Source organism: Pinus tabuliformis, chromosome 9 (genome assembly GCF_031772625.1).
Source record: "Pinus tabuliformis cultivar Carrire ecotype Pingquan chromosome 9, CPIR1, whole genome shotgun sequence".
Taxonomy (NCBI): domain Eukaryota; kingdom Viridiplantae; phylum Streptophyta; class Pinopsida; order Pinales; family Pinaceae; genus Pinus; species Pinus tabuliformis.
In genome coordinates this window covers 1,788,146,139-1,788,166,168 of record NC_142307.1, presented here as the reverse complement: position 1 = coordinate 1,788,166,168, position 20,030 = coordinate 1,788,146,139, and the positions used below count along the sequence as shown (strand labels likewise).

Here is a 20,030-nt window from a genome sequence, read left to right as displayed (position 1 = left end):
GATTCTATTCCATTTAATGTACTATTTTTAGATAGAATTGATATTCTCTCAAATGATCCCATAAGTGTTTCTTATACAAATATTGTTGTTTTGAAAACCACATATCTTATAATGTTATAGTAAACTCTCGTATTTTCTTTTCTTTAGAATCACTAATACAATTTAATGGCGATCGTGGATTAATTCTTCTCGCAAGTTAGAGTAGTAATAATTGTGATAGAGGATGGTGAAAGCCCAACTATAATGTTATAGTAAAGTGCAATTTCTTACTTGAATTTTCTTTGCTTTGAAATCAGTATAACATTTTGATGGTCATCTTGGATTAATTCTTCTCTTAGAGTAGCAATAATTGTGATAGAGGGCGATGAAGGGTCAACTATAGTTTTTCTGGTGAAGAGAATTGGAACATTGACATTGATTTTACCTATTGTATAGGAGCTGGACTATCATGTCTAATCCTAGATTTTCCATGACTAATGGATAATATTGGACCTAATCTATTTAATTTAACTATCAATAATTATTAAGTGGATTGGCATGTTTTTTTAAAAGGTTCTAAAATTTTAATTTAATAATGAATAATTATTAGGTGGATGGTAGCGATTCAACCTCCACAACATATTCTATAATATTTTTTTAATAGTCACGTCAAAAATTGAGATTTATTTTAAAATTAATTATTCATTTTAAGTTAACTAATTAGTCAACCAATGTATTGGTTAATTATATTGAAATGAAGTGAATTTATAAATTAAAATTTGCCTCTCTTGTTTAAATGAACGAGATTTTAAACCAAAACCAAAGAATTCCATTTTTTCAACGCAATATCAATTTTAATAGGGCCTTCTTTCATGATGCCAACAAATATAAGTCATTGTTATATTCAGGAATAGATCTATTTTTATATTCTCGTTGCTAAACTCTATGTAGATTGACTTTCTAACTATCACCATCAATGTAACAACTTTCCAATTGGAAAAAACATTGCACCGACTCGTATTAATACAAAGGGTGGAATAGAAAATTGAAAGCAGAGATGGACTCTGCCACTGATACAGACTTTAAAAGGTATGTAATTTACCATTATAATAAGCGTTTTACCAACTATTGATACCAAGTGATCACTTGGACAATTAGACAACTGAATTGAAAAATAAATTGGTGGAAGAGTTTTCGCATGGTAAGGATTAGCGGATGATTGACATTTTTGCCTTTCTGGGTAGAATGGAAGCAAGCGCGTTGAATTGATTCTGGTTATTGTATGATTTCAGCCATTATATGCAAAGTTTGGATCTTCAAAAAATAAGTGTTTTGACCACAGTTCTCTGAATCATGTCATGTACCTATTCAGTTGAAATGTATTTGCGTCTAGAAGCGGAACTGGCCAAGAATTCTGCCAGTTTAATGTTCAGACTCCATGAATGGAATACATTTCAAACCATTTAGAGTTTTCCTTAATCATATTCCATGCTATGAGAGATTTCATTATTTAAACAAGGAAGGCTGCGAAACAGCTAGTCCCTGCCTTAGAAAGAAGGCGAAGAGGATATTTTCTTGCCGGCAGTGGCTGAATCAGTGAAGTTCCCTAAAGACTACAGGGATTGAAAAGCATTGAGAAAAGGTTGAATATTGGAAGGTCTGATTGAGAGGTCGCATACAAGAGACCAATAGTTAGATAGAGGCATATAGAACAACAAGAACGACCAATAGCTGTGGGTCAAAACGAGCGCAGCATAGCCCAGTGCGGAACGAGCATAGTCAAAGTAGAGTCAATAAGCATGTATCAGAGCAGCATGGCCTGTAGTAGTAAATTGGTATGGGTTTAAACACATTAGGCGCATGGGTTCAGTTGTTGAAATCAGTGTTTGTAATCTCGCGGCATGCAAAGTTCCCTGATTTCGAAGAAACAACAACAGGATATAGGATCTTTTACAGGGATAAATAACTATAATTGCAAATAAAGACTTTATACTTCTAGATCTTAAAAATGATATAGCTAGGGTTACCAGAAACCTTTTTGCATAAAGCAAAAGGGGTTCCTCACTAGAACAAATTCTCCTAACTCAATAGAGCAATCCCCTAGACCCAAAAGCAGTCAAAAACAATAGATCTAGGAAACGACAATCGGATGCAGTTGCACCGACTTTGGATTTGGATCACCAACGGATGCGGCCCTTGAATGGCTCTGATCCCACGTAGGAATTTACAGGGTAAGTTCCTTATATTTCACATCAAAGGACGTTGCTCAAAAACAGATCACAGATTAGTATACCAATATTCTTTACGTGGCTAAAACCTTCAAAGAAGGAAATAGTCCAGGACCTAAGCCAACGTGGCCACTTCAGGAAATATTATTAATAAAAGGAAAGAAAATTTCATAAGCTCTCTCAGATCACTTCATGTCTAGAACATATCATGGCTTTAGGATTATAAGTTACAAAAAGTACATACTAATGAAACACACTTTACCTAACTATACACTAGACCGAGTTATACTTAATTATTTCCTATGTATCAGAATATCCTAACAACATATGTGGTGGATTAGATTCCTGATGTAGTGCACACTTGTCGTTGATACAACCAATATATGTACACAATAAACATGTACTAGCATATGAATTTTTTACTTATCAAAGTATTATTAAAGAGATATGAAATCTACAAGAATATTGTCCTCCCCTTAGACCACCTGTAGTGTCAAATGTATGTTATACATTATCCAGTGGCAAACATTAAAAAACACATAGGCATTCCTCCAATATCTAGCTACTTTCCAAGCAACAACTAATGGCTTATATGGGTAGAGGCCACCAATTATGACCATTCCTCTTTATTTCTCTATTCATGATATTGTTTTAGGTTTTTATTCTTTAGTTATTTTCTCAGTTTCCCTGATGCCTTGAAGGCTTGGTTTATCATAGATGTATTTTCAATCTTTCCTCTCTTGTCAATAATTTATCTTCTCCCTCTCCAAAACAACTAAATTTTTGGACATGGTTGGACTTTCCCGGTGAAATATCCATACTTCTTTATTTATCATGTAATATTTTTTTTTTAAGGTAATACAAATATTTACTTCACAAGAAAAGCTGTGGCTTTTGAGTAAGGGCTACAAATAATATTTTAATATGCATAATTAAGTAAAATATTTCAATATCACACACACATGAAATATTACACACACACATACACACACGCACATATATATATAGAGAGAGAGATGCACATTTAAAAATATCCTTATAACAAAAGGAGAATTTAATGTGCATGAAGTGGGCCAAATATTTCAATGCCAATTGTTCATATATTTTATACATAAATTAAAAATGAAGTAGATGTGTCATTCTTTGCCTAGTCAACTTAAAATTGCTAGATGGTTTGTCCACCTAGACACACACATATAAAACTAGTATAGATCCATCTTAACCCGCGATCTATTAAGAGCCAAGAGGGATGAAACTCTTGAGGTAGAAAATTTTCTTAATTTTTTTAGGGTTATGATGGATCTATATTAATACTTAAAAAATAATTAATTTTATTAAATTATGTAATTTTTTCTATGTGGTTCACAAACAACAATATGGTGACCCATCCTAAATGTTTAATAATTATAGGATTATGATGGATCTGCATTAATATTTAAAAAATAATTAATTTTATCAAATTATGTAATTTTTTCTATGTGGTGACCTTCAGAGTGTGGAGAGAATTCAACAAGTGACTTTTTAATAGGAAAGGTGCTTTAAGGATGGATAGTTGACCAATTCAGCTAATCCTAATGAATAAGGATCAAAAGTGTATTATAATTAAAATATTCATTTAATTAAATTTAAAAAAAAAATTGATATTTATATAAAAAATTGAAAAACTTAGTTAAATTATTTTTTTAAAACATTTTAGATGCATATGTAAGCTTTTAAAATCAATAGCCAATAAATTCTTAAGTGAAAAAAAAGAATTGATAACTAAAATTGAAAGAAATTCTAGTAAGATAAAATGATTATTCTTATGTAACATATTATTATATTCTTTTATATCTCAAAAATAAATTTCCTGATCGGATAAGTTATGACCATGAATTTCACGACCTTATCTTTGTGGTACTCTTTTAACCAAGTATAGCGGGTTAACATCACTATACCTTTTCTTTTCACCAATACTCAAATATATGGAATACACCTAACCAAACACTTAGTCAATATTATCCTCAACTGTCATTATCGTATCGTAGTGGAAATATTCTTCTTAATTAAACATACAAACAATATGTATGAACCGTAGAAAACATCAACACAGGTGGAAATCCCTTGTATTAGATTCTGACTAATATCAATATATAAAATTATGTAATTCAATTGTACATAAATACAATATACATATACTACCGGCAATGCCTCTTGCTGCACTTCTAATTTTACAAACCGTGCCTGCAAAAATACTAAAGTCATGCCTCTATGCACCTTCACCTGGATTGTCGAACCACTTGACACTACCGTGCCCACCAGTTCACTACCGTGGCTTGACTGCCCCATCGACCCACCCTTTTCGGAACTGTACACGCAACCGCCCAACGCTCGGTTCTCTACCAGCACCCACTTTTCACCATACACAAACCTGACATTTACCCAACTGGCCTCCCGACCAACTACCACCTTTCGGTGTTCACCCAAGCCTATCGCACCATAGTCTGGACACGGTCCGCCCGCATGTCCATCGTAGCAGCCCGGAGTTGTAAACTACCTGCGCTAACACAATGTGACCACCTGTCGACACTCTGCCTGATCTACCCGTTGTAGTTCCCTACCCGACCTGCGTGATGCAGTGCGTCCTGCCCAACAGTTCGCCTCCATTCCACCAAACATAAACCCCAAAACTATGTCGTGACTAACTTTATCCTGTGCGCATTGTAACTCTTCATGCTACCGACTCCGTCTCCTCGGTTTCCTTCGCTTCTGTTTCGTTCTGCTTGCATGCGATGTTTGATAGATCGATGATGTTCAAAGTGTTCCACGATGCCTTCATTTATATGGGCTCTCGTGGACCTCAACCTCCAATGGTTTCGTTCTTTTCCTTGACCAAAGGTCATACCACTCATCATAACACGTCGACTTGCATACAATATGCATGTCAGCCCTCTCCAATATCGCATGTCACTGCCCCTTACTTCCACATTACTGCCTCTCGGGTCGGCCTTGCCACCCGCTCAGCCAACTCCTGTAATGTCCAGCACATCCCTTCTTACCGGTCGCTCAACCCACTAGTCATCCACGGGTCGCCTGCCTTAAGTGTAGGAGCACCCACTCCAACCGTGTGGCCTCGCCCATGGGCACCTTGCCCGAATTCCCAACTCAGATTACCCGACGCGCCCACCCCTCGCACGCTCCCATCACACATTTGCCGCACTTCTCATCGCTTTTAACTGAACGTACTAACCCGAGTCAACTTCAACTGAACTCGGGCGCTCGCCAACTCCAACTACAGGCCCTGACAATGACAAACACATGTGTGCGTAATTGAAAGATAAGAAAAGTCCTGAGCAATATAATTTTAAAAGTTTTTTTTTTTTGTCAAGTTCGATAACTCTAAAATGTAATTGTTTAAGTAATCTTCAATTTGAGGTTTGAATTTTATAAAATGAAATATATAGTTTAAACTTATTAAATAATTTTTTGTATTATAAATAGTTTTTAATTAATTATTAATTAAAAAAATAGTATTTATATTATTAAACTATAGTTGTAGGCTAGAAATGTTAATGTTGTTTGCAAATATTGCAAGTTAAAATCAAAATTTAAGATAGTTAGCTAATGGAGTTAGATTCTATTCCATTTAATGTACTTTTTTCTTAGATGTACTATTTAATATTGTTGTTTTGAAAACCACATATCTTATGTTATAGTAAACTTTCGTATTTTCTTTTCTTTAGAATCACTATAACAATTAAATGGCGATCGTGGATTAATTCTTCTCGCAAGTTAGAGTAGTAATAATTGTGATAGAGGATGGTGAAAGCCCAACTATAATGTTATAGTAAAGTGCAATTTCTTACTTGAATTTTCTTTGCTTTGAAATCAGTATAACATTTTGATGGTCATCTTGGATTAATCTTTCTCTTAGAGTAGCAATAATTGTGATAGAGGACCATGAAGGGTTAACTATAGTTTTTCTTGTGAAGAGAATTGGAGCATTGACATTGATTTTACCTATTGTGTAGGAGTTGGACTATCAGAGTATTGAATTAGTGATGTCTAGTTCTAGATTTTCCATGACTAATGGATAATATTGGACCTAACTTATTTAATTTAAATTTTTTTTCAGAGAGAAAAAGCAAAATAGATTATATTAAGAATATATAATGATCAGGAGTACATTGAAGGCTTGTAACCTCGGCCAGTATAGCAAGACATATTGAGCGAATCATATATAAAGATCATGTAGACCTAGAAGCATAAAACCGCGGCCAGATGGCGGAGACATAAAGATCAAAGCCAAAAGCATGAGCATGTAGAGATAGGAAAAAACCCCAAAAGGATCTGTAAGGGCTGTTCAGCATGAGCCAGAAGAGTAGAAAAGTATCAAATATACAAATGTGCTGATATCAAATATACAAAATGCGCTGTTGACAGTAAGAAATAAAAGACTGTTAATGAAATGGCATGAGGAGCCATTTTAGAGCGGTGTGGGCATAGACCCCAAAATTGTAGGAAGAATGGAGACAAGCGGCAGGCGGCAGTCCTGGAAAATACGACTGTTCCTCCACTTCCAGATGTTCCAGCAAGTGATAATGAAGAGAGCATGCCAGTTGGGGCATTGGGAGCCCCACCATGTGAAAGCTTCCTGTACAGAGGAAAACAACTTGTGAGGAAAACCATAGATCAAGGAGAGTTCGTACCAGATAGCAGAGGAGGCGGTGCAATGAAAGAACATATGATAGTTCGATTCCAACTCTGTGTGGCAAAGATGACATCTGCCTGGTCCAAGCCATCCTTTCTTTTGTAGAACATCCCAGGAGAGATTCTTGTTGGAGAAGAGAAGCCATGAAGAAAGAATGGATTTGAGAGGGCAGGGGGCTTTCCAGAGTTTGACAGGAAAGACAGAGGGGAGAGGAGGTGAATCAGCTGATAGGACAGAATAGAGGTTCCGGACAGAGATGGGGTGGATTGAGTTATCTGTAGACCAGATCAGCTCATCCTTAGTGCCTAATAGGAGAATCCCGCGGTGAGAGAATCTGGTTATGAAAGAGAGCCATAAAGGACGGAGAGGGGGGGGGAAGGCTAACTGAAGGTCGGATTTCCAGATAGGTTCAAGAGAGGACCAAGAATCAATAAGTTTGTTCCAGGTAAAAAGGTCCCTAGAGTGAAAAAAGGAGAGTAAAGACGGAGGGATCATGGATTCTAGGTTGTATAGGGTAGGATCAATACCAATGTGGACACACGAACCAGAGAAAAAAGTCCATTTTAAATTCTTCAGGAAGAAGGATTGGGTCTTTTTGAAGCTGAGCCGAATAGGGGAGCCATTCCTGATTCCAAGAGAAGACCTTCTGAGCCAGAATGCCAAATTTCTGCCTTTGAGGTACTTTTGGTTGATCAAGGTACTCCACGGACTGTTCCCGAATAAACCCTTGTGTAGAGATTTGCAAATGAGCACTTTTCCAAAATGATTCAAGTTTAGAAGACCCCATCCACCTTTTTCTTTCGGTCTTGTAATTAAGTCCATCTTGACAAGGTGGAATTTAGACTGGAAGGATCGTCCACCCCACAAAAAATTAGCTGAAATGGACTTCATTTTCTTGATTACAGAAGCTAGGAGAAAGAATAGATGGCCCCAATACACCGCAAGTTGGGAGAGAACCGCCTGAACCAAGATGAATCTGCCAGCAAGGGACAGAAATCGCATTTCCCATCTTGCAATAATTATTAAGTGGATTGGCATATTTTTTTTTTAAAGTTCTAAAATTTTAATTTAATAATGAATAATTATTAGATAGATAGTAGCGATTCAACTTCCACAACATATTCTATAATATTTTTTTAATAGTCATGTCAAAAATTAAGATTTATTTTAAAATTAATTATTCATTTTAAGTTAACTAATTAGTAAACTATTGTATTGGTTCATTATATTGAAATGAAGTCTTTCCTGCGTTGTTTAAATGAACGAGATTTTAAACCAAAACCAAAGAATTCCATTTTTTCAACGCAATATCAATTTTAATAGGGCCTTCTTTCATGATGCCAACAAATATAAGTCATTGTTATAGTCAGGAATAGATCTATTTTTATATTCTCGTTGCTAAACTCTATGTAGATTGACTTTCTAACTATCACCATACAACTTTCCAATTGGAAAAAACATTGCACCGACTCGTATTAATACAAAGGGTGAAATAGAAAATTGAAAGCAGAGATGGACTCTGCCACTGATACAGACTTTAGAAGGTATGTAATTTACCATTATAATAAGCGTTTTACCAACTATTGATACTAAGTGATCACTTGGACAATTAGGCAACTGATTGAAAAATAAATTGGTGGAAGAGTTTTGGCATGGTAAGGATTAGCAGATGATTGACATTTTTGCCTTTCTGGGCAGAATGGAAGCAAGCGCGTTGAATTGATTCTGGTTATTGTATGATTTCAGCCATTACATGCAAAGTTTGGATCTTCCAAACAGAAGTGTTTTGACCACAGTTCTCTGAATCATGTCATGTAGCTATTCAGTTGAAATGTATTTGCGTCTAGAAGCGGAACTGGCCAAGAATTCTGCCAGTTTAATGTTCAGACTCAATGAATGGAATACATTTCAAACCATTTAGAGTTCTCGTTAATCATATTCCATGCTAGGAGAGATTTCATTATTTAAAAAAATGGTATTCTAGTTGATAAGGTTTTCTTTATTACTGGAGTTGTTTTTAAACAGATTTTTTGGAAGCTTTTTTCGGTGGGTTTTTCCGGTCAAAATTCTGCAGCAATTTATTGAAATCTCAAGTTTGATAGCTAATTTTTGCACAATCAAAGCTTCCCAAAAATTTTTCAGGGTGCTGAATCCAAATATGTTTTAAATAATACAAATCAAGATTTAATCTCAATTTTTTTTTCCAGATTCCATCACCGGAATCTCCAAAAAATCGCCCTAAAAACAACTCCTCAATCAATTGTGTTAGCCACTCTCTCAATCAATTGTGTTAGCCACTCTCTCTATGGATGGTTGGTCTATCGGTGGTTGGTTTATTTAAAATTAAATAAAAATTTAGGTCGGTGTACTGGCGATTCGGTCAGTACAAAGCATTATCCTTGTTAATTAAAATTAAATGAAAATTTATGTGGGTGTACTGGCTAATCAGTCAGTACAATGCATTCTCCCTGACCTAACCTCGCCTTCATTGCTGACCTGGGATGCTAGGGTATAGGGCACAAAAACCGGGACCCCGAATAAATTATTTTTTCTTAATTAATAAAAAATGCGTTTTAATATTAAACTTTGCACATTGAAATATTGCGATCATATACGGACCGTTTAATACATCTCCACCGATCATAGATGTCCACAGAAACATAATAACAAATATATACTATATAATTAAAATATATATGTATAATTATTTATAAAATAAAGACACCGAAAAGACTTGGGACTCTTATTAATAGCCCATCATCATTGAATCTGAATAGATGTACGTCAATAAAGTACGTTACCATAGTTTACCTGTACTACCACTTTGATTCTTAATAGAGTGTTCTTTTTTTCTTTTGGTGGGGTACGGGGCGGCCAGTTGGACTGACTTTCTATAGACGATTTCTTTTTCGTTGAGTGTTAAAGTTGTATAATATGTTTTGTTGTTTTCATTATTTGTTTGATTAAAATAAATATATATAAAAATTATGGAAAAGTTATGATGTATATGGGGTGTGATTATTTCGAAATATTAGGGCTTTTTTATTTAGTCAATGTTATAAAATTATAAATTTAAAATAAATCATTTTAAGTTAAAAGAAGTATAGATTTATTTTAATCAGGGAATTATCAAGAATTTAAAGGGAATTATTTTCATTATACTTTTTTTTTTTTAAATTTAAAAATTGAAAAACTTTTACATGTCAAAAGATATAATTTGTTTTAGTGCTTGATAAATCTATTTTCAATATAGATCTATAATGGTTTTTTTATGGCTTTCTTTATATGGACCATGTGTAATTTTTATTATATAAATTGTATTTTTTAATAATTTATTATTATTAATATTTTATATTAAATTATTTTATTTTTAATGACTTTTGAAAATTTAAATTTTATATTAAAATATTTACAAAAGAAATAAGTGTTTATAGTTTTTTTTTAATTAATTTTTTTGTAAAGTTATATAAAATTATATTATTTGACATAGACATCTAAATATTTTATTTATCATTGTACTAGTGGAAGTGAAATATTTTTGCCATATCCATTTCATAATAGATTGTAATATAATGAAAAAAATAATCACTATGAGAATAAAATTATTAATATTTTATAATTTACTTTTATCAAATATATATAATCATTTATATTTTTAAGTATAGTGTTCGGTGGCTCACCCTTATTTTAGCAGGAATTTGGCCATTCGACCCATTATTTCGATCCACATTATGAGCAATCTTGTCACTTCATTTCGTAGAAACAGTAATGAAGCGTATCATTCACCACGAGCGATGGCGGCCTTTAGTTCTTCAAGTTGATGGCGGGGCCGCTCCCCCAAAAGAGAGTTGTTGATGGCGGCCCCCCACCTTGTGTTTCTCTTCCCCTATTATAATCTAAATAGCCAGCGCCCTCGCAATTGAATAGCGACATACTTCTATTAGTGAATTTACCATATTTATATACCATATTTATAGGCATTCAGACTCTCTATCATCTTAACACGAATTTGCAGTGTTTTATTAAAGAGCACATGTGAACTCGCACAAACGAAATTAAGCATCACCCTCATATTAAGTTGGAGTATATGCATGAAACCAATAAAAAAAAATTATTCTTTAATAGTTATCTGGGAGAGCGTCACACTAAAGATGTGAATCCACATTCACTGCATTTATCATTGGTAGTTTTGTGCTATCCGAATGGGAGAGTATTTAGTGCTTTGCTTTAGGTGCAATGTATCTTGAGTGTTTCCTAAGTTACTTGGTTCATTCCCTGTACACTTTCAATAAATAAAAATAACTTATGCTGAGTGTTTCCTAGGCTAGTTGGTTCATTCCCGTTGGTTCATTCCCATAGGCAGGATTGCTTAAGTAAACAAGGCTCCATTTATATCATGATTATCATTCCCATAGGGAGGATCGCTTAAGTAAACAAGGCTCTATTTATATCATGGTTATTTATATCAGGTATTTTACCAACGACCTTTACTATGGCTAAAGGTCCAAAAAAAAGTATTTGTTGATTTTTTTTAAGAAAAGAAAAAATAAGTTTTACACATACCTGTCTGTAACCATATCAAAAGAGAGCTCCCTAGTTGAGAGCTCCACTAATTAGAGCCAAGAGCGAAACCTTGTAGGTACGATGGCATTTTCTATTAAAAGATATCAAGAATATATGTTAGCTGAGAATAAAATCTTTGTAATCTACTTGCATAGAACAATAAGCCTCCCTGTTGAGAGCTCCATTGTTAGAGCCAAGAGCGAAACCGAAACCCTGTAGGTACGATGGCAGTCGTTCCTAAAAGATTTCAAGAATATATGTTAGCTGAGAAGAAAATCTTTGTAATCTACTTGCACAGAACAATAAGCCTCTCATGTTCCAGTATAGAAGGTAATAGATGCCATGTTGGGAGCAGGGCCATCCCGTAGAAAAGAATAGAGCATATTCAAAGCAACGCTAACTATGGATGAGATGAAATCTGTACTTGCGGTCTCAATAACAACAATGATATGTCGTATGGATGGATTGTTCCTTTTATTGGTGAAATACCCATTGGTCTCAATAACAACAATGATATGTCGTATGGATGGATTGTTCCTTCTGTTGGTGAAATACCTATCTGCGTTCAGGGTCTCTTTTTCTAAATTCAGAAATACCTATCTGCGTTCAGGGTCTCTTTTTCTAAATTCTTCATATTCAGATTATGAGAACAAACATTACTCACCAAGAAATGGTGGTCGACATGGCATGTTTAGGACAGTAGGACAGTTGTTGCATGTCCATGGCAAGTTTAGTTGCATGTCCACAGCTGTTGCATGTGGACAAAATCGGCGGCAACAGTTGCATGTGGGAAAGTATGTTGGAATATTAATTCCAACTACTGTGCAGGGACAGCAACGGCAGGGCAGTCATCAGCCTGAATCCGCCATCAAAACAACGCAGGAAAACCACTGACACATATCGGACCGCTTTTGGTCACCAAGCGGTTTCCGGACAATCGACTCCGATGCAATGAAATGCTTCCACGTGTCCATTACATGTTTTCCCGTGCAGCTCCATCGGAACGTAAAGCTTGGTCAAGTAAGGGCTTCCCATATCCTTCACAACCGCCCGATTGAGTTCATCATTATCCACCGTCGATTGCAACCAAGCTGCCAGCAAATGAATTTGACGTGTCGTAAAAGCTTTGAGTTTGACCGCAGTTTGTCAGCGAGGTAATTTAATGATTTCACAGGGGTTCGTAAATTGTTGGTGAGGATTTTAATTTTATTACTTTTCTATCAGCGAGAGGTATGGCCATAGAAAAACCGTATTCACATGTTATATTTTTTTTATGCATTGTATATGCATTGCAATAAAAAAAAAGGAGGAGACCCGCACAGTAGTGTGAAGGCAGAATATAGAACAGGGGCAGCGTGAAAGAGGAAGTATGCACAACAGTGCATAAGGAGTTGAGGGCGTTGTTCATTGCATACATATGGGCAATGAAACGCACAGCAAGTGCGGATCAAAAAAAGGAAACCAAAGCAGAGTGTGAATGTTTTTAATGGTTGAATGAAAATGGGGACAACACGCAGTAATGTCCAGTTTTGGGTATTGTATTGGTAATGGCACAAGAAATTGTACTGTCATGTAATGGTTTTTGTTGTTCATTGAATATGCAATGAAACACACAGCAGTGTGTAGAAAAAAAGGAACAGGGTCGTGGGAAATATTCTGTGTTGAAGTTATGTAAGGAAAACAGTGAAGGAGATTTTTTTGTAATGAAATCATTACATTTACAGTAGTAAATGTAAGTAAATTTTTTTATTACAACAGTATATGTAAAACTCTGTTTTTACAGCAGTAAATGTAAATGAGATTTTTACACACAGCAGTGTAAAATCTCAGGTGGAGGCAGAGTAATTTTGTTTTGGTGAAAGTTCTTGGTGAATCCCTTTATTAAAGAAGAAGGTGCTTTTCAGCACAGCTTCTTGGTGAATCCCTCTGTTAAAGAGGAAGGTGCTTTTCAGCACAGCTTCTTGGTGAATCCCTCTGTTAAAGAGGAAGGTGCTTTTCAGCACAGTGTTATGGTGAATCCCTCTGTCAAGAGGAAGATGCTTTTCAACATAGACTGGTGAATCCCTCTGTCAAGAGGAAGATGCTCTTCAGCATAATCTCTGGTGAATCCCTCTGTGTGAGGAAGACTCTTTTGTTGTTTGTGGAACTGCATCTGAAGCAGTGTTGGTGAATCCCTCTATGTGAGGAAGACCTTTGTGTAACAGCAGTTTTGTAATCCCTCTGTTAAGAGGAAGACCTCTTTTTTTTGTAACAGGCAGTCATATTGATGAATGCAAAGTTTTTTTTGGGTGTGAAAAATTTCTGTTCTCAGAAAACAAGTTAGCTTCCCTGTGCAAAAGATCCTGTGGCAGAAAAACAGAGCACTGTCTCTGTGTGCAGTTTGTTTGTTTGTTTTTGGGATTTTACCAGAAAAATCCCCAACAGTGGTATCAGAGCATTGTTCTGCTCTGTTGAATTTTGTTCGGAATCATCAAAAATTCCCAACAAAGTAGTGGACTTTGAATTACCTAAATATAAATGTATTATGTGGGAAAGTAGTGGACTTTGAGTTAGCCAAATATAAATGTATTATGATCCACCACAAACATTAAATGTGTTGGAGTAATGCTAACTCCAAACTAACATTAGTTTGAGTTAGGATGAAATTCAATCGATTTCAAAAGTTATATCTTAAGTCTCAAGTGATTTATACATCCTCACCGGCAATAAGACCTCAAAACGCAAACTTTGGATTAAAAAAATTTAATGGAAATTTGTTGGTTAAAATAGTGAGTACATTGATCAATCAATACAATTAATAAAGAGTCAACGCCCAGCGATGGCTATAGTCCCTACACCGCCTAAGGCAGGGACTAATAACTAATAAGCTATTTTTCTCCACACGAGGTCTCTTAATGCGTGCTGAATAAAGCATGTAGCCCTAGTTTAACTAGTAAGAGGAATTTCCAAGAAAGTTATGGAATTTCAGTGATATTTAGAGAAAATCCCGCATGGATTTTTGTAAATCCAAATTATAGTTGTTAAACTTCAAAATTTTAGTTGTCCTAGACGTTTTTGATGGTGCTGAACCCATTTCCACCATCAAAAACATGATTCAAACACTATCTCTCCAATATTTTTTGAAATTTTTTTACAGGGATTCCAGCAATTTTTGGCCGTCCCAGCAATTCCTCCGCCTCCTTAGACGACTCCAAACATGTACACATGCACTTCCATATAAAATGGTAGTTGATTGCTTGGATTTTGGTAATGCAGTAAACTGAATCGATAAGAAAGTGAAAGACAAAGAGTCAACCAGTAAAGTATATTGATACGAAACTGAAAGATAGAGTCAATCGTCGAGAAAGAGTCAAATGTTTCGCTTATAACACATAGACTGTTGTTGTTGACATGGGCCTTCACAACGAGGGCTTCGTAACAAAGAGAACATAAGTAAGGGTCCAATGACAAGTCAATTAATGTAAAAATAAATATAAATCATCAACACAGAAATGGCTCAAAATAAAGTTGCTAACTTTGTTATCATCAATCTAGACATGTGCTGGAAGTCATCATTGCTCAGAGGTGGACACCAAAGTAGTTGCGAGACGTTAGAGACATGGGAGATTCCGACATAATTGGTGGAGAGGGGATGGGCAACCAGAAAGGACAAAAAAATCAACAACATCTCACTAATTGGGCAACCAAGAAAAATCGTACTATTTCATTGGAAACATCCAAGAATAGAAAAGAGGGAAACATCTGAAAAACTAGGAAAAAGGAAACGTCTAAAATATATTGACTTTATCTAATTATGCAGTTTGATTTTATCTTTTGTAATAAAGAGAATGATGGCATTGTTTATAAAATGCTCATCTCTTCTTCATAATAAAGTGAGTGGTATTGTTTACAGACCTGTGTTATTCCAGTGTTTGTGTCTACAGTCTGTTATGTGATTCTCTGTTTTTTTAATTTTCAGATCTGCAAGTAGATCAATTGGTATCAGAGCGTAAGATCTTGGAAGCCATCCACTTGGCGATTCTCTTTTCTTTTTTTTTAAGGGTCATACATTTCACTCCATTCAGTGGATGAAAATCATGCCGCCCCGTCAAGAGCGTCAAGAGCCCTCCCATGCAGACTTGCCAGTGAATGATTTAGCTAGGGCTCTTCAAGAGCTAATTACGCTGCAACAACAACAACGCCCTCCAGGGCAAATGCAGCTTGATACACGCTTTCAACTGCCCAAATTCTCAGGGCAAATGAATGGTGAGACTGTTGATTCTTGGATCCGCAGCCTCTCCAACTATTTTAGAACCTGTCCAACAATGGACGAGGAGATGAAACTTCAGATCGCCAGTCTACAATTGGAAGGCCTAGCACAAACATGGTGGGATACTCATCTTGAGAATATGTCCTTGGTTGTGGAACTTGGAGAACAAGCCGAGACCAAATCGACGCCTATCACATCTTGGAATCTCTTTTGCGAGGCCTTACATGAACGCTTCTATCCTCCAGGGTATATACAAAATCTCATTGCCAAATGGTTGCAGCTTCGACAACTACCCAATCAATCAGTGCAAGCCTACATTGATGTCTTCTGCAAGTTGCGCATTCAACTCCATATATCCGATCCAGAAGAGGTACTAATTATCAAATTTAATTCTGGTTTGCTAATGCTTCTTCGTCGTGAAGTTGAGTTGTTTGATAGTGCTTCATTAGACAAGGCCTTTATTCGGGCCCTGGCGGTGGAACGCAAAGTGGGTACTCGAATCCGATATCCTCAAGCCAGAAATGGTCCATCTTCCTTTGATTCTTCTAATGTCACCTCTGCCTCATCCCCCACACCTCACCGCACCCCCTGGTGCACATTTCACAAGACCAACTCACATGCTTCTGCAGATTGTCGAGTATTGAAAAATCTTCGCCCCCAGAAAACTCTTTTTACAGAGGTCGAGCAACCAAAGGCCACTACCCCACTTCCAGCTGTTTCTCTCGAAAATCCGACAGAAGTGGACCCCTCTCTCATCCTCATGACTGCTAATGCAACAAACACCTCTGTTACGCCTTTGTTTACCCATAATTGTCAAATCAAACATGAGTTGGCCACGCTTATTCTTGACAATGGGAGTCAAAAGAATCTTGTGTCACAAGACTTAGTTGAACGCCTTTTCCTTCCCACCACTCCTCACCCCCACCCGTATCAGCTCGGTTGGGTCAGAAAGGATGGTCCTCGTCTTACCATCTCACAATGTTGTGCTGTCACCTTCGCTATTGGACCTTTTCGTGATACTGTGGTATGTGATGTTTCTCCTCTAGATTGTGCTGATTTATTGCTAGGAATTCCATACCAAGAGGCTCGACATGCTGTTTATCATGCTACAGATCACCAATACCACTTGCAGCACGATGGGCGCACCTATGTGCTCACATCCTCAGCTAGCACATCAACCCAACCTTCCATTAGCAAAGCTCCCATTATGAGAGTCAATTTAAACCAAGATGTTTCTTTGTGCTTGGTTCGCCCTGTCAAGCTAGAGAACCTCACCAATCCAGTCTCTCCTTCAATGGCTCCTCTACTCCATGAATTTGCAGATGTCTTCACCCAACCCACAGGGCTACCTCCAGCACGCTCTGTTGAACACCACATTGATCTTATTCCTGGCGCTTCCTTACCCAATGCCCCATCTTATCGCCTTGCTCCTCGAGAGGCAACTGAGATAGAACGCCAAATTGAAGAATTGTTGACATCCGGTCATATTGAGACGTCATCCTCGCCATGTGCATCTCCAGCTTTTATTATTCCCAAAAAAGATGCTTCTGAATGGCGCCTCGTGACAGACTATCGAGCCCTTAATAAAGCCACTGTTAAAAACCGCTACCCCCTTCCCCGCATTGAGGATTTGTTGGACCATTTACACGGGGCTTGTTTCTTCACAAAGATGGATTTAACTACAGGCTACCATCAAGTTCGCATGCATGCAGCCGACACATGGAAAACTGCTTTTAAAACAAAGTTTGGGCTATTTGAATGGTTGGTCATGCCATTTGGACTGACCAACGCACCGGCCACCTTTATGAGATTCATTAATGATGTTTTCAAGGCACATTTGGGTAAGTTTGTGGTCATCTACCTTGATGACATTTTAGTATTCAGTAAATATTGAGAAGACCATCTTCAGCGTGTTCACACCATACTTGAGTTATTGCGAGCACATCACCTTCAGGTCAAAGAAAAGAAATCCTATTTTGGACAAACATCAGTTCAATATTTGGGATTTATTATTGACAACAAAGGGGTTCGCCCAGATCCCTCTCGTGTACAAGCCTTGGCGCAATGGCCAGCCCCTTCCAATGCACATGACCTCAAGAGCTTCATGGGAGGTATTAATTTCTACAGAAAGTTTGTCTCTCATTTTTCACAGTTGGCTCGCCCTTTGCACCAGTTGTCTCATCAAGCAAAGTTTATTTGGGATGCCGAATCTGAGCAACATTTTGCTCAACTCAAGAGTGCCTTATGCTCTGCTCCTGTTCTTCGCTTGCCAGATATGAATCAACCATTTGAGATGGAAACTGATGCCTCTCAATTCGCCATTGGAGCTGTTCTTAAACAGGGAGGCCACCCTGTGGCATACCATTCTGAGGCACTTGCGGATGCTAAGCTCATGTACAGCACCTATGACAAGGAATTCTACAGTTTAGTGCAAGATTTGAAGCAATGGCGCCATTAAATTCTTGGCAAAGAGACCATCCTCCATACAGATCATCATCCGCTAATCTTCATCAACTCACAACGAAAGATTCAAGAGCAACGCCATTTAAAGTGGGCTTCTTACATTCAACAATTCCATCTGGTGATTAAATACAAGAAGGGGACAAGTAATAAGATGGCTGATTTGTTAAGTCGACCGCCTGCTCAGGTCCTACACATTCTAGAGGTGCGTTGTGCTGCATATGATGCTTGGAAAGATATGTATGCAACAGATCCGGTCTTTGGTGAGATATGGGAAGCTTTGCAACACCCTACAGTCATCAACCAAACTCCCTTTCTTGATTATACCATTCGTGATGGTTGGTTGTATAAATTGAACCAACTATGTGTGCCACAATCTGATGATCATCTCATTCTCATCCGTGAAGCACATGCCTCTTCATGCGGAGGGCATTTTGGCACAGCCAAGACCATTCTCAATCTTCAACGCCACTTCTATTGGCCTGCCTTACCAAAGCAAGTGGAAAAATTCATTCGTGCATGTTCTCTTTGTTCACAAAGCAAGCCCTCAAATCGTAAGCATGGTTTGTATCAGCCATTACCAATTCCCTCTCGTCCTTGGGAATCTATTTCCATGGAATTTTTAAGTGGCCTTCCTACTACTTTTCGTAAACATGATGCTATCTGGGTAGTGGTATGTCATTTCTCCAAGATGGCTATATTTCTTCCTTGTCATAAGACTACTTTTGCTGCTCAAACCGCGGATCTCTTCTTCCATCATGTGTGGCCACACTTTGGTTTGCCAAGTAGCATTATTTCAGATCGTGATTCTCGCTTTCTCAGTACCTTTTGGCGTACTCTTTGGTCTTTGTTGGGTTGCCAACTTCGTTTCTCCACTTCCTTCCACCCACAAACAGATGGACAAACCGAAGTTGTCAATCGTACTTTGGTTCACTCACTTCGCAGCTACTTTTCCAAAAACAAACAATGGGATACATATTTGCACATCATTCAACATAGTTACAATCGAGCAACACACTCCTCAACTGGTTTCTCACCTTTTGAGGTTTGCTTTGGGTTTCAACCAAGTGCACCCTCTGAGATGCCATTGACAATCACCCCTTCTGGGTCTGCACATCAACAACAGGAACAAAAATCAGCTCATCATTTTATACACTCCATTTCTCAACGCCAAGCTCAAGTAAATGCTGCTTTGCAAGCAGCCCAAGATCGTGCCAAACAGAGACATGACAAGCAACGAATACACTTGTCTTTTCAACATGGAGATCGTGTGTGGCTCTTGTTGGACAAGCAACGCTTCAAGGGCCAGCATCATAAATTGCACCCTCTGAGATATGGCCCGTATACTGTTCTGGAACGCATTGGAGAAAATGCATATCGCTTGGACTTGCCTTCCCAGCTTGGCATCCACGATGTTCTTAATGTTAATAATCTCAAATTATTTGAACCACCTCTCCTTGAGGAATCTGTTACAATTCATCATCCGGTTGATAATATTCCAGATTTTCAGCCTCCTCTGCTCAAAGATACAATTCTGGACTTCAAGAAACGGGATACACGACATCAGCCATACTTCTCATATTTGGTTGGTCGGAAGGGACACACACCAGCACAGGCAAAATGGATCAATGCAGAAACATTGCAACGCAATTTCCCTCAGTTGGTGGAGGAAGCCGGGACGCTTCCTGATCTAAACAGGGAGGAATTGGGCAACCAGAAAGGACACAAAAATCAGCAACATCTCACTAATTGGGCAACCAAGAAAAAGCGTACTATTTCATTGGAAACATCCAAGAATAGAAAAGAGGGAAACATCTGAAAAACTAGGAAAAAGGAAACATCTAAAATATATTGACTTTAT

The 20,030-nt window shown here is 37.3% G+C and overlaps 1 protein-coding gene across 1 annotated transcript; it reads left to right on the top strand.

Annotated features, from left to right (window-relative positions):
- Positions 1-15,536: 15,536 nt before the first annotated feature.
- Positions 15,537-18,167, top strand: LOC149155914 (uncharacterized). Its single transcript, XM_089444567.1, has 2 exons — positions 15,537-17,405; positions 17,862-18,167. Exons 1-2 carry the CDS (start codon positions 15,537-15,539, stop codon positions 18,165-18,167), a joined length of 2,175 nt encoding a protein of 724 aa, XP_089300693.1.
- Positions 18,168-20,030: the final 1,863 nt, after the last annotated feature.

What these genes read in the sequence shown, in the direction of transcription:
- LOC149155914 (XM_089444567.1), top strand. Translation starts at nt 15,537, where the DNA reads ATGCCGCCCCGTCAAGAGCGTCAAGAGCCCTCCCATGCAGACTTGCCA. An exon ending in TAACTACAGGCTACCATCAA is followed by an intron (nt 17,406 to 17,861) that starts GTTCGCATGCAT and finishes CATTTTTCACAG; the next exon opens with TTGGCTCGCCCTTTGCACCA.